This window comes from Micropterus dolomieu, unplaced genomic scaffold (assembly GCF_021292245.1).
Source record: "Micropterus dolomieu isolate WLL.071019.BEF.003 ecotype Adirondacks unplaced genomic scaffold, ASM2129224v1 contig_12936, whole genome shotgun sequence".
In the NCBI taxonomy this organism is placed as follows: domain Eukaryota; kingdom Metazoa; phylum Chordata; class Actinopteri; order Centrarchiformes; family Centrarchidae; genus Micropterus; species Micropterus dolomieu.
In genome coordinates, this window is record NW_025741922.1 from 1,083 (window position 1) to 14,530 (window position 13,448).

A 13,448-nucleotide genomic window follows, 5' to 3' on the forward strand; every position below is an offset into this window, starting at 1 on the left:
AAACCAGAATGTTCCAACTTGTCTGTTAAAACCAGAATGTTCCAACTTGCCTGTTAGAACCAGAATGTTCCAACCTGCCTGTTAGAACCAGAACATTTACGTCCAACCTGAACGTTAACTTCCAACCTGCCTGTTAGATCCAGACCGTTAACTTCCCACCTACTTGTTAGAACCTGAATGTTTCAACCTGCCTGTTAGAGCTGGAACATCAACATCCAACCTGTCTGTTAAAACCAGAATGTTCCAACTTGCCTGTTAGAACCAGAATGTTCCAACCTGCCTGTTAGAACCAGAACATTTACGTCCAACCTGCCTGTTAAAACCAGAAGGTTAACTTCCAACCTGTCTGTTAAAACCAGAATGTTCCAACTTGCCTGTTAGAACCAGAATGTTCCAACCTGCCTGTTAGAACCAGAACATTTACTTCCAACCTGCCTGTTAGAACCTGAACGTTAACTTCCAACCGGCCTGTTAGAACCTGAACGTTAACTTCCAACCTGCCTGTTAGAACCTGAACGTTAACTTCCAACCTGCCTGTTAGAACCTGAACGTTAACTTCCAACCTGCCTGTTAGAACCTGAATGTTAACTTCCAACCGGCCTGTCCTTGTGAGATGTGTTCACGTGTGTGTGTCCGGATATCTTCAGATGTGTCCAGGTGTTTGACCTCTGAGGGTTTTGGGGTTGTTTCCTTTTGATTCCTCTCCCAGGTGGAGGTACGCCTTCAACAGCATCATGGAGGTCCACATCAGACGCTACAGTCGCATGTGGTCCTGGTCCAACATCAAACAGCACAGAGAGCACCTGAAAGTCTACAAGAGTGCCTATAAGACTAAACTGTTGAGCCAGAACAAGCCGAACCAGGACACAGAGCGACAGGTCCAGGTGATGCTAACTGACCGAACGTGGCCTGTTAAACACCAACACCTGGTGTAATAATAATAATGATAATGATAATAATATGTGACTCCAGCCAGCAAAGATATCAGAGTTACAGGTGACATACAGAGAAAGGATCTGCAGTACATGACAAACTAACGTAGCTGTCAGGAGTTTGGATCTCTACTGAAAAGATTTGCTGACTGATACTATATATACCAGTCGTGTATATATACTGATCGTTGATTGGAAATCCATTGGTCCCTGAAGTAAATTTTCAAGCACTAATCTCCTAAATGTCAATATTTGCTAATCCGGAAGATGAAGAATAAGAATAATCCCCTCTAACTAATAATGTCAATAACTGGAAGTTGCATCCTGGTTTTTGATTTTGATAGCCTTTATTGTCCCCGAGGGGCAATTTATTTTGCACCAGTAGTTAATACACATCAACCAAATAAGAAATAGAATACCTAAAAACATAAAACATACAATAGGTGTTATCAACATACAGTAAAGTGACCATGAGATATAGAGCACTATATATATATCCATAACTCCTGTATTACAATATATGAGCAACAGCAACCAGGCCTACAGTTTGTTTAAAAACCCAACAGCTAACAGAACAAATTATCTCCAACTTCTATTTGATTTGGCCCTCCTAGGGAAAGTGTACCTCCTCCCCGATGGCAGAATTTGAAACCCTGCAAGAAGAGGGTGTCGAGGGTCCACCAAGATGGCTCTCTTTTTAAAAACACGTTCAAGATCATTCAAATTAGTGCCAATGGTGTTTTGGCAAAGTATGACAATCTTCCTCAGCATATTTTTGTTAACCATGCTGAGATTGCCAAACCAGCAGATCATTGCAAAATGAGTCTAGATATTTAAAATGAAATTTGGCCCAGGGTCAGAAAGAAGCAAACTTTTCTTTCAGGCCTGAACTCTGAGCTCTGTACCAGCTGAGTCAGAGCTGGTACAGTGTTAGGACTGACTGGGTTTGTGTTTGGCCTTCTGACTGGAGTCTGCCCTGCTAATGTTTATCTCCACCAGGACCTGGAGAAAGCCCTGGACGTCTTCAACATCACTTTAGCCCGGCAGCAGGCCCAGATGGAGGTAAGCATGTACCAGACAGACCAGAGACCAGTTTGATTAGAGACCTTTTTAACCAAACCTGACCCCCTCCTCCTCGTCTTCCTCATCCAGGTGATCAGGTCCGGACAGAAGGTGGTGGGGAAGAAGGCACCAGGGGGGCAGAAGCAGGGAGGAGGTTTCTTCAGCAGCTTATTTGGTAGAAAGGCCAAGAAGGAGGAGGCGGAGCCAGAGGAGTGCAAGGACACAGAAAGTAAGTGACTCCGATTCACCTGAAAACAGCCAATCATGACTCTAGGAGATGTTCAGGGGACTTTAAGTGATATGAAGTTGACAGAAGGTGACTTGAAAAGATTTTTGTTAACATGAAGATCTTTACGAGGATATTTCAGAGATGTTTTCTGGAGATTTCCAAATATTTGCACATACTTGTAGGGTGTTTATGTTCCTTGTAGCAGTGAATGGAAGATGTTTGTCTCCTCTGGTGTTCAGGTTCAGGTTTGGACGAGCTCATCACGGCTGAGGAGAAAGAAAAACTCTACACTGCAATCGGCTACAGCGGCAGCTCTCACAACCTGGCTTTACCCAAACAGGTAAACTCACCTGCAGCTTTCATGTTCATATGCTTTGGTAGCCTCGTGACTTTTCCTCTTGCGCCACCACCAGGACAGATAAACCATCAGGACGTGTTCTGTCCTTGAGATGATTTAACGTGGTTCAGTTTCCTGGTTCAAATAAAACCAGGACTTGGTGACAAGAGTTGAGCCAAGTTAAATTGTGTGTGTGTGTGTGTTTGTTCAGTATGTCGCCGTGGTCGTCACCTTCCAGCTGTTCAGGACCTCAGTGACGGTCCGAGAGCTGCCAGACATCCCAGAGATCCTCAAAGTCCAGATGATTGACCTCAGCACCAAAATATCTCAGAGACCTGGAGCTCAGGCCTTCAGGTGAGGACCCTGTAACCAGAACTCACAGGTTGGAACCCCGTGTAGTGGCTCTGACTATGACGCCGTGAACAAAATGTGTTAATACCTAAAGCTGTGTGTCCTCCTGCAGGGTGGAGGTGGCGCTGGAGCACTGGTATGTTACAGGTTTACAGCAGCAGGGGGCGGTACCTTCGCTCATTGCCTCAGTAGGAGACTCCTCGTCCTCTCTGCTCAGCGTGGCGTTTGAGGTAAACCCACAGGAGAGCGCCGCCGACCAGCTGCTCAGAGTCCACTCTCAGCCTGTGGAGATCATCTACGACGCGGTAAACACGAGCCACGATCGGACCTCAGATCACACCTCTCACGTCTGATTTTCATGGGTTCTATTAGTCTGTTCCTCAAAAACGGTTCTAGATTCACCTTTAGAACTTTTAGTATTATTATTATTATTATATCATAAGTGCAGCAGGTTAGAAACAGCGCGTAGGATCCAAACTGAAAGTGTACCGCAATCCTAGGACCGGAACTGCATTTGTAGGACACTTGTTTACTTTGATAGCTGGCTAGCTAACTAGCTATGATACTCTTGACAGCCTCCCAAAGTCAATTACCCTTACCCTAACCCTCACAGGGTGTGTGCCTAAACCTAAGTTATTGATTATATGCTTGTCGACCGGTTAACCCTACAGCTGCACACAGTGGCCTCACGGCCGACGTGCTAGCAGACAGGGTAAACCTCCTTCTTGTGGCTGTGCATTACCACCACCACTCCATTAGATGGCGCTGTCACAAAAGAACTACGGTCCTAGAACTGCAGGTCCTGAAACAGCCTCTGGTGCTGCAGCTATATAATACTGCTGTTGGGGGCCTACGCAGCAGCTCTAAATGAAGCCGCTGGTGTTTGTCTTCTAGCTGACGGTGAACAGTCTGGCCGACTTCTTTAAGACGGGGAAAGGTTTGGATCTGGAGGTCCTGACCTCGGCCACGCTCTCCAAACTGGAGGAGATCAAAGAGAAAACCGCTACAGGTCAGTGTAATGAGGATATATGATATATACGGTCATAGAGGTTTCTGCAGGTTCCAGGTCTTCAACGCCTCGAGCCCAGCTACATCTGAGTCTGGTGAAGGTTTGGAGCTGAGCCGCACAAGCCGAGTCTGAGATGGAGGTCCAAGTCTGAATCCAGTCTGGAATCTGTTTATCCAATCAGAATCCTTCAAAACTTTTACTCCTCACTGTTCACCAGATACTTGATCTGAACACTGATTCCCACCACGAAGTTGATCAGTCTGTCGATTCTTTTCTAACTGACTGATTGATTGTCTGACCAGAGAAAGCAGGACATCCTCACCAGCGAGAAGCTGTTTGACTGTTTTACTTGAAAAATAATTCAATAGTGGGAAATTCTGGTTCTCAGAAGGACTCTGATGGTTTCTGGTCTCTTCAGGTTTGTCTCACATCATTGAAACCAGGAAGGTCCTGGACCTGAGGATCGATCTGAAGCCATCCTACCTGCTGGTACCAAAGTCCGGTTTCTACAGCGACACGTCAGACCTCATCATCATAGACTTCGGCAGCTTACAAGTCAGTTCTTAAGTTTATTTTTCACTCCTGTGAAACCTCAGTTTTAAATTCATGGCTTTTGTTTCTTTAAATATTTGTGAGCCAGCTATCAAACATTCCAGTTTCCAAAATGTCATCATTGTTATTAAGGAATGTACACTTTCCTGCTGCTCAGAGGATGGGCTTTAGGCTAAATCTTCAGGTTTGTACCTGAACTTTGTAGCAGGTGTTTCCCAGATTGTTTTAGTCTTATCCATACTTTTGGATTGTCGGTAACCTCTGAGACACAGGTTGGTGTTCTGTCCAGATGTTGGTCCGAGCTCAGGCACAGCTGTGTGGTTGAACATCTGTGTGTTTGTAGTTGAACAGTGTTGAGCAGAGCGGTCTCAGTTCGTCTCCGTCCTCCTTCTCCTCTTTGGAGGAAATCATGGATCGAGCCTATGAGAGATACAACGTGGAGCTACGACGAGTCCAGGTGCTCTACAGCAAGTCAGGTACACAAGAAATACCCACACGTACAACTACACAACAACTACACAACCACCTGGAAGTCCATATTTTATTTATTTAATTCTAAATGAATTCCAGGTGAGGCCTGGAAGTCAGCCCGGCTGCAGGGTTCATCAGTCCAACACATCCTCCAGCCAATGGACTTCACTGTCCAGCTGGCCAAGTGTATGGTGGAGAAGGACGCCAGGATGCCCGGGTATGCTGCTCACCTGTGGACAGTGTGTCTGCTGACTCGCATGTGCATGCTATGTGAGTAACTTTGGGGTGTTTGTGCTTCAGGTTAAAGGTGTCTGGGGAGCTGCCGCTACTGCATGTTAAGATCTCGGACCAGAAGATAAAGAACGTTCTGGAACTGGTGGACAGCATCCCGCTGCCCAGCAGGGGCTCCACCCCCTCCACCCCCACAGAGAAGGTACACTTGCTAAGGTCTAATGGAACTGTAGCCACGCCCACTAAAATGAACTCACCATTCAGGAAATTAAACAGCCTGTGAGAGTCACTTTAGGGAGTGACAAAGTGTGTGGTGGGGGAAGTCGGCGGTATTGTCAGGTGTGTTTAGGGTTGTGATCGGGGAGGTTTGGGGAGTGACAGGGAAGTGATGGTTGGACTGCAGCTCAGTGTTGATGTCACCACTTTTGGGCGTGTTTACTGCCACAGGTGCTCTCGTTGGCGGAGGCCCGACCACGAGCGCTGGGCCTTCACCCCTCCCTCCTCAACACCATGGAAACAGGTCTGTGTGCACGCCCTCCGATCGGCTGTTTAACATTAACACATTTTTATCACCAAGTTATAATTTATGTTTGTGCTTTTGCATTTCAGATTCGGATGAAGACACCAGTGAGAAGTCAACGGACGAGGATCACCAGCGCTCGGCTCTGGAGGAGCTCACAGACCTTCACTTCAAGTTTGAAATCAAAGAGGTGTGTTGGTCTGGCCTCAGGTCATAGGTGACTCAGAGGGGCTGAGCTTAGCTTTAGCAAAAAGTATAATTTTAGTCCATGTGAGCCAGAGGTGTGTGGTGTGTTCAGGTGCTGTTGGAGCTAACCCGGCAGGTGGACCAGGAGAAGACCATCCTGTCCTTAAGCGTCTGTCAGCTGGGAGCTGAAGGGAAGAGTCGGAGCTTCGACCTGAGGGTCTCCTCATACCTGCGCAGAGTCACCCTGGACTACTGCGACGTACCAGGTGAGATATGGACATAATGTCCAAAATCATAATTTTAACTTCCAACTAATGATCTACTCCTTCAAACCAAGAATAAACAGACCATCAGATCAGTTATTTGTTAGTGTGATTCAAGTTCTTGTATTTTTACCAGCGTGGCCTTCACCTTGTGAGTGTCCTGGGGACACGTACTGTAGCGGGAACTACAGCAGAAGCGGTTTTAGAGTACCTTGTCAGGTGCTTACATGTCTGTCTGTGGACATATTTTGTCAACGGGATCACAAAAAGTTTCATTGCATACAGTCAGATTTGGCACCGTGGCTGGTGTGATCCCATCCGTCAACAGTATAAAAGAGGTGGGCGTAGCCACCGTGATGTCACCAGTTAGTTTGTGGACTATTGTTTTGAAGCTTCGAGTTTGGCGTTTTGGCTGTCGCCATCTTGGCTTTTAGAACCAGATGTGACTATATTTGTACGGGGGGGTGGAGCTAAGGAGGGATACGCATTGCTACGCCTAACAGGTCGCCATGGTAGTGACCTGTCAATCAGCTTGTAGCCCCGCCCTAAAGCCTCCCCTGCTTCCTGGTCTCTGTTCCTCTAAATGGGACCATAATTTACTAAATGAACATCATGCTGTGTTGAAGAAGACTTGAAACTAGCGACTGAGACCAGAAACTCATCAGGAAAGTGTTTACTGAGGGAATAAATCAGCTGAGAAGCAGAAACATTATCTCATAGACTTCTATACAATCACACTTCTTTCTGCAGCCAGTGGAGTCGCCCCCTGCTGGCTGTTAGAGAGAACGCAGGTTTAAGAAAGAAAGAAACATTCAGGTAGAGAACAGCTGTAATCCTGCAGAACCATGAACAGAACTAATCTGACTAAAAGACCTACCTGCTCAGGTGTAGTTTCTGTTGTGATGTGTGCTTCTTCTCCAGACGGCAGGAATCATCCCCTCCACCTGATCAGCTCCTCAGAGCAGCAGGGCTCCAACCTGCTGAAGGTGGAGTTCATGAAGGTGAGCACACACACACACACACACACACACACACACACACACACACACACACACACACACACACACACACACACACACACACACACACACACACACACACACACTCACCTGTTCTTCTGTTGAGAGGCTGCAGCCCAGGTGGATCAGTGTGAAGCTACAGAGGAAACAAACTGAATGTGAAGTCTCCTGGTGTCCCAACCGTGTTAGGGACCAGAGACTTTTTAAAACAGACTGAAAGATAGATTCTCAGGGGATAAATGTTTGTGTCTGTGTATCTATCTTTCTGTCCATCCATGATGGGGAAGTTGAACAAGTGATACTGTAACACTGTAATGATGCAACGCTGCTGATATCTCTGAAAGACAGAACCAGGCATCAAAAACACACACAAAATACTGATTCCTGTTTTTGTGTGTCGTCCGGCAGGCTGACCCCAGCGGCCCCAGCTTCCAGACTCTGTTCAACAACACGGAGCAAACACTGAAGGTGGGTGGAGGTTTTCAGCAACAGATGGCGGAGGAAGGGATTTAAACATAGTTTCTGTTCCTCTCAGGTTAATGCAGCTGACACAGGTGAACTCCTGAGCTGGGTCTTGATTCAGATCCTTCCGTTAGTACACTAACATGCAGTACACTGCGTACTCTGTACTTATTTGCGTAGTATGTCGAACACGGCTGTTGTGACGTTCACAAAAGGTTGACTGCTTTCTTCCCTTCTGGCGTCTTTGTTTACTTCACTTCAATTCAAAATGTATAAAAAATGAATAAAATTTAGTGAACTTTTCATTCTACAACCGTTAACGCTGCAGCTTCCTCGGCCACCATTTCACAAGTTTAAAAAAACTTTGGTCCCTCCTCTTCCTCCACGTAGCCAAGATGGCAGCCGTTAAGGGTAAGAAATGTCCAGTGTTCCTTAAGAGTACACCAAGCAAGGACGCCAAACTGCAGGTGTAAGTTGACGAAGAAGATTAAGACACAGGCTCTCGGAAATGTGTCGTCAGGATAGATTTCCTACCAGCAGATTATTTAGCTCCTTCGCTGCCTCTAAATTTGGCCATAAATAAAAGGAAATACAATCTCAGGTTCGCGTCTCACTGCAGCTGTTCACGCTGAAACTTCTTGAAGCAGGTTGGAATGATGTTTGATCTCACAGCTGTTTACCTGCTGGTGGTTTCAGGTGGAGTTCACCTCTCTGGACTTCCTGCTTCACACCAAAGCTCTGCTGTCAACCATCAACTTCCTGAACAGCGCCGTGCCGCCGCAATTCACCGCCGCTCGAGACCAAGACGCCCAAAAAAAGGTGGAAAAGACCGGAGCGGGCCGGACAGGTGAGTCCAGACTGTTCACGGTGTGTCACTATGTCCTGTCTAAGGTTCTGTATGTGACAGGAAGTGGGTTCTGCGCTCTCTGCAGTGTCTAAAGGAAGCAAAGATGGCGGCGTTTTCAGCTTCAAGCTGTTTGCAGTGTTGGGTTGTTTCCACGTGGAGGTGTGTGACGATCGCTGCAGCATCGCTGACATCAGAGTCCAAGGTAGGAAAACATGCTTTGACCGAGCTTTAACGTGAAGGCTGACGCCTTTAAGAGCCCATTACATCATCCCCTGTCTCCTGACTGTCGCCACCCTGCAGGAATCGATGCGTCAGTGTTGGTGCAGGCGAAGGAGACGGAGGTGTTCGCTCGACTCCGAGACATCTTGGTCACAGACGTCAGCCCCAAAACTGTCCACAGAAAGGTCGGAACCAGTTTCGTTATTCTGCTGATTATTACTAAAGCGCTGATGTTTAGTTTCCCGGGTGAGTTTGGTACAAGCTGTCACTTTTACCATCCGGAGCACTTTACTGTATTTTCTTTTGTTAGATGAAGTGAGATGAAAAGAAACTAACGAGCTGATAAATGACCTGCTTTGTACAAACAAAAGAACCAGACGTGGCAGATGAAAAGCAGATATGATGATGATGTAAACATGATCTTATTGGCAGCAGCAGAATGTGATCTGATAGTGAAAACAAAACCGTGAGATGCTAACGTCATGCTACGACACTAAACTTCCCTGAATGACCGAAACCAGGATGTGACTTTCAGGGCAGGCTCGGGTGCAGATGTGGTTACACTGGGAAAACGAGCTGTCCTCCGGGGTCCAGGCGGGCTGGTTGAATAAAATATATCCGTCTACTCTAACTTCAGCCAGCAGAATTACGTTGGCCAGATGCACCAAAAAACAAGAGCTGTAAGCTATAATAAAAATACAGTGAGACGACTGTTTAATGCTGAGGCGCTGATTCTAGTCTTGTCTGGCAAGTCTCCAAATAGGTTAATTGTGATTACCACACTTTAGAAGTACCAGGTTAAGTATTAGTATCAGGAGTAGCAGTACTCATTTTAACTGAGCGAGTGAAAGAAGTAGCAGCTGTGGTTTGGATGAAAGTTTCCATGAGCTCTGTGAGATGATGCTGACCTGCCTCCCCCTTCCTTCCTTCCTTCCCCCCTGCAGGCGGTGTCCATCATGGGTGAGGAGGTGTTCAGCTTCAAACTCTCCTTGTTTCCGGGGGCAACGGAGGGGGAGGGTTACAGCGACACGACAAAGGTGGACGGGAAGGTCACAATGCGTCTGGGCTGCATCCAGATCATCTACCTGCACAAGTTCCTCATGTCGCTGCTGGTCAGAGATTTTATATACATATATACATATGTACACATACATGGTCACATACATGTACACATACATGTACAAATACATGGTCACATACATGAACACAAACGTGTATACATACATGTACAAATACATGGTCACATACATGAACACAAACGTGTATACATACATGTACAAATACATGGTCACATACATGAACACAAACGTGTATACATACATGTTCACATACATGTTCACATACATGTTCACATACATGATCACATACATGTTCACATACATGAGCACATACATGTACACATACATGATCACATACATGTTCACATACATGAGCACATACATGTACACATACATGAGCACATACATGTACACATACATGAGCACATACATGTTCACATACATGTACAAATACATGGTCACATACATGAACACAAACGTGTATACATACATGTACAAATACATGGTCACATACATGAACACAAACGTGTATACATACATGTACAAATACATGGTCACATACATGAACACAAACGTGTATACATACATGTTCACATACATGATCACATACATGTTCACATACATGAGCACATACATGTACACATACATGAGCACATACATGTACACATACATGGTCACATACATGGTCACATACATGTACACATACATGAACACATACATGGTCACATACATGAACACATACATGTTCACATACATGAACACATACATGGTCACATACATGAACACATACATGTTCACATACATGAACACATACATGAACACATACATGAACACATACATGAACACAAACATGTACACATACATGAACACATACATGAACACAAACATGAACACAAACATGTACACATACATGAACACATACATGAACACATACATGAACACAAACATGAACACAAACATGTACACATACATGAACACATACATGAACACAAACATGTTCACATACATGAACACAAACGTGTATACATACATGTACAAATACATGGTCACATATATATGCGCATTTGTTGTGGTGTGACAGTTTTAAATAATATTGTGATAGTAATTGTAGTTCTCATTCTTGGTGGACGACCTGTTACTCTGTGCATGTTTAACCCAACATCACATGCTGTGGTCTTGAGTTTGAAAAGCAGGAGATCTACGGCACATCTTAATGGCACTCGCACATAATGTTCCACTTGCAACGTCAGTCACCACATTCAATAAATGTTTCAGAACATGAAATATATACAGGACTGTCCAAGCGTTTTAGGCAGGTGTGAAATGCTGTCAAAAACAGACAATCACACCCCCGACGATGTCCCTATAACATCCCTGACTTTGTGCAGGTGTACCTAGAAGAACTGATGCTGTTTGAAGGGGGGTCACAGCAGATACTGGTTTTAGATTTAGATTACAAATGAATGTAAAATAAGTACAGCGGTGACCTGGTGTGCTAATCAAGTGGACCCAACGTTAAAATATCGGACACTACAGAGCCACCACCGAGCACACTTTAACTAATATACTCAAATCCACATAAACACCTTTTACGTGTAAATGTCACACGGCTGTGTATTTTATTTCTGTTTGTTCTGACTGTATCATATTCGTGTTCGTCTGATCATTTCAACATGAAGTCACTACACTGACTGCAAAAACACCAGCTTTAATGGCCTTCAGCTCAAATAACAGCTTAGGGTTGGAAATCCCACAATGCAGTGCTTCACATTTGATTTGTATAGACGCATACCCGTTGATGTCACTTCACCTTCCGGAACACACTGGACTGAGTGGCAGAACATCTGTTACCATGGCTGCGTTTAGCAAACCGGGAGTAAAACAAGTGATTATTTGCTCAAATTAAAGGCGGTCGGACTCAACAGTGATCCGTATTGCTTGCCAAAGAACCAGTGGTGCAGCTCTTTCCCATTTTAGATGTGTTGTCTGTATTTTAGCTGATTCAAGCTAACACAGCTGCTTGTCTTTCTGCCACTCAGTGAGCGTAACTGCGTTCTGTGACATCATGCGCACACCCGCGATACCAGACCAGCTTCAGGGCTCCTGGACTCTGCCGGACCTTTAATTAACCAGCTGGTCTGAGAACAGAGAAGTGATTAACGAGGTCCAGTAAGATCAGCTGATTCCAGAGCAGACGTGTTTCAGCCGTAAGCCTCGACTCGAACTGATGATCAGACCACAGACACAGATCTGAGTAAACTTAAATTTAGGGCTCTAAAATATTAGAAGCTGTGAAAAACAGTGTGTTCAGGGACAGGGAGGGAAAGTTCCTTGTTATTAAAATGACTGTACCAACTGAACGCTGTGTTTGCTGTTTCCTGTCGCATGTTCTTCTCTACAGTTTCTGGTCTCTCATGTTTCTGGTCTTGTTGATGTGTTTTGTTCTTTCAGGCTTCTTTTAGCTTTCAGTATGCGTCTGCCGATGAGGTACAGCTCCCAGCATGCAGCTCTGCCCTGCATCAAACCTTCTGCTTTAGCTTCACTCAGCGACTGCACCGCACCTTCAGTCCACCTTAAATATCATCTGGTTTAAGGTTTCCAGTAGGCCACGCTCCCTGTAAAGGTTTAAGCCTCGTTCTCGACTCGCCATCTCGTTTGTTTTTCCTGCCTTTTCGACAAGTTCCGCCCTACCGTGCTGTGATTGGCTAGTACTCGTCACTTGTGGTTGGATGCTAGCAAAGGATACAAGCAAGTCCAAATGCAAGCGATGGTACAGAGCGGTTCTCTATAAAGAACCTGGAGGGGCTGGAGACTTTCAACATCCGTGAAATATTAAACCAGACGGCCCAGAAAACTGTAGTTGATAAGCCAGCTGTCCTGTTGTTGGCCCAACAGACATGTTTAATTCTCAAAGCTAAGCTAACCCCCCTCAGAGCTGTCAGACCTGAGGAACATCAGACAGTTTCAGATAGGAAAACACTAAGACTAAAGTCTGAAGGAAGGTAACTGATGCTGTTCTGCTGAACACACAGTAACTTTTGGTGTGAGGGAGGGCTCGATTCGATGTAATGAATACTGATGTTTTAGAAATTTCCGTAGACAGTACGGAGGTAAACGCGCTGCGGCCGACTCATCACGTTGAGCTTCATGGTTTGCTGTTTGAAGCGTTAGATGGTAACGCAGCAACACGTTATCAGAGCTCACTTCCTCCATAAGTGCTATGCAACTCACTCAGCCGCCATTATCATTTACCCCCTCACTCCCCCCGTCAGTCATGTGACCTCTGTCAGTCATGTGACCTCTGCCTGTACGACCTCACTTCCCTTCCTGAAAATGGTTCATGTTTGTTTCAGAAACTTCAAATTTTATTCTAAACCTTTGAACCTGTAATCCAACGAAGGTTAAAATGAAGGGCAACTGGACTTGGTTGAAGATACTGGAAGACGTTTCGTCCCTCATCCAAAGGACTTCTTCAGTTCTGACTGACTGGCAGGGAAACTCAGCTATTTAACCTCAGTGGGGTCGTTGGCCCGGGTCATCGATACCGCCACAAAATCCAAGAAGAACAAAACTACAGGGGAGGAGGAAAAGAAGGTCAAACGCAACAACATTGTGATTCCATACGTGTCTGGAGTATCAGAGAAACTCAGGAGGATTTTCAACAAACATAACATCCCTGTGTTTTTTAAACCCAAGAACA

At 45.4% G+C, this 13,448-nt stretch overlaps 1 protein-coding gene across 1 annotated transcript; it reads left to right on the forward strand.

Moving 5' to 3' along the window:
- Positions 1 to 680: 680 nt before the first annotated feature.
- On the forward strand, positions 681 to 9,802 carry LOC123966213 (vacuolar protein sorting-associated protein 13C-like; the record flags this gene model as incomplete). Its single annotated transcript, XM_046042409.1, has 20 exons — positions 681 to 884; positions 1,932 to 1,994; positions 2,085 to 2,223; positions 2,463 to 2,563; positions 2,772 to 2,914; positions 3,024 to 3,216; positions 3,806 to 3,920; positions 4,339 to 4,475; positions 4,816 to 4,948; positions 5,043 to 5,160; positions 5,244 to 5,376; positions 5,622 to 5,694; positions 5,784 to 5,884; positions 5,993 to 6,146; positions 7,065 to 7,144; positions 7,571 to 7,630; positions 8,321 to 8,471; positions 8,557 to 8,673; positions 8,772 to 8,875; positions 9,635 to 9,802. Coding segments are annotated over exons 1-20 (2,433 nt in total), but the record flags the coding sequence as incomplete, so codon positions are not given.
- Positions 9,803 to 13,448: the final 3,646 nt, after the last annotated feature.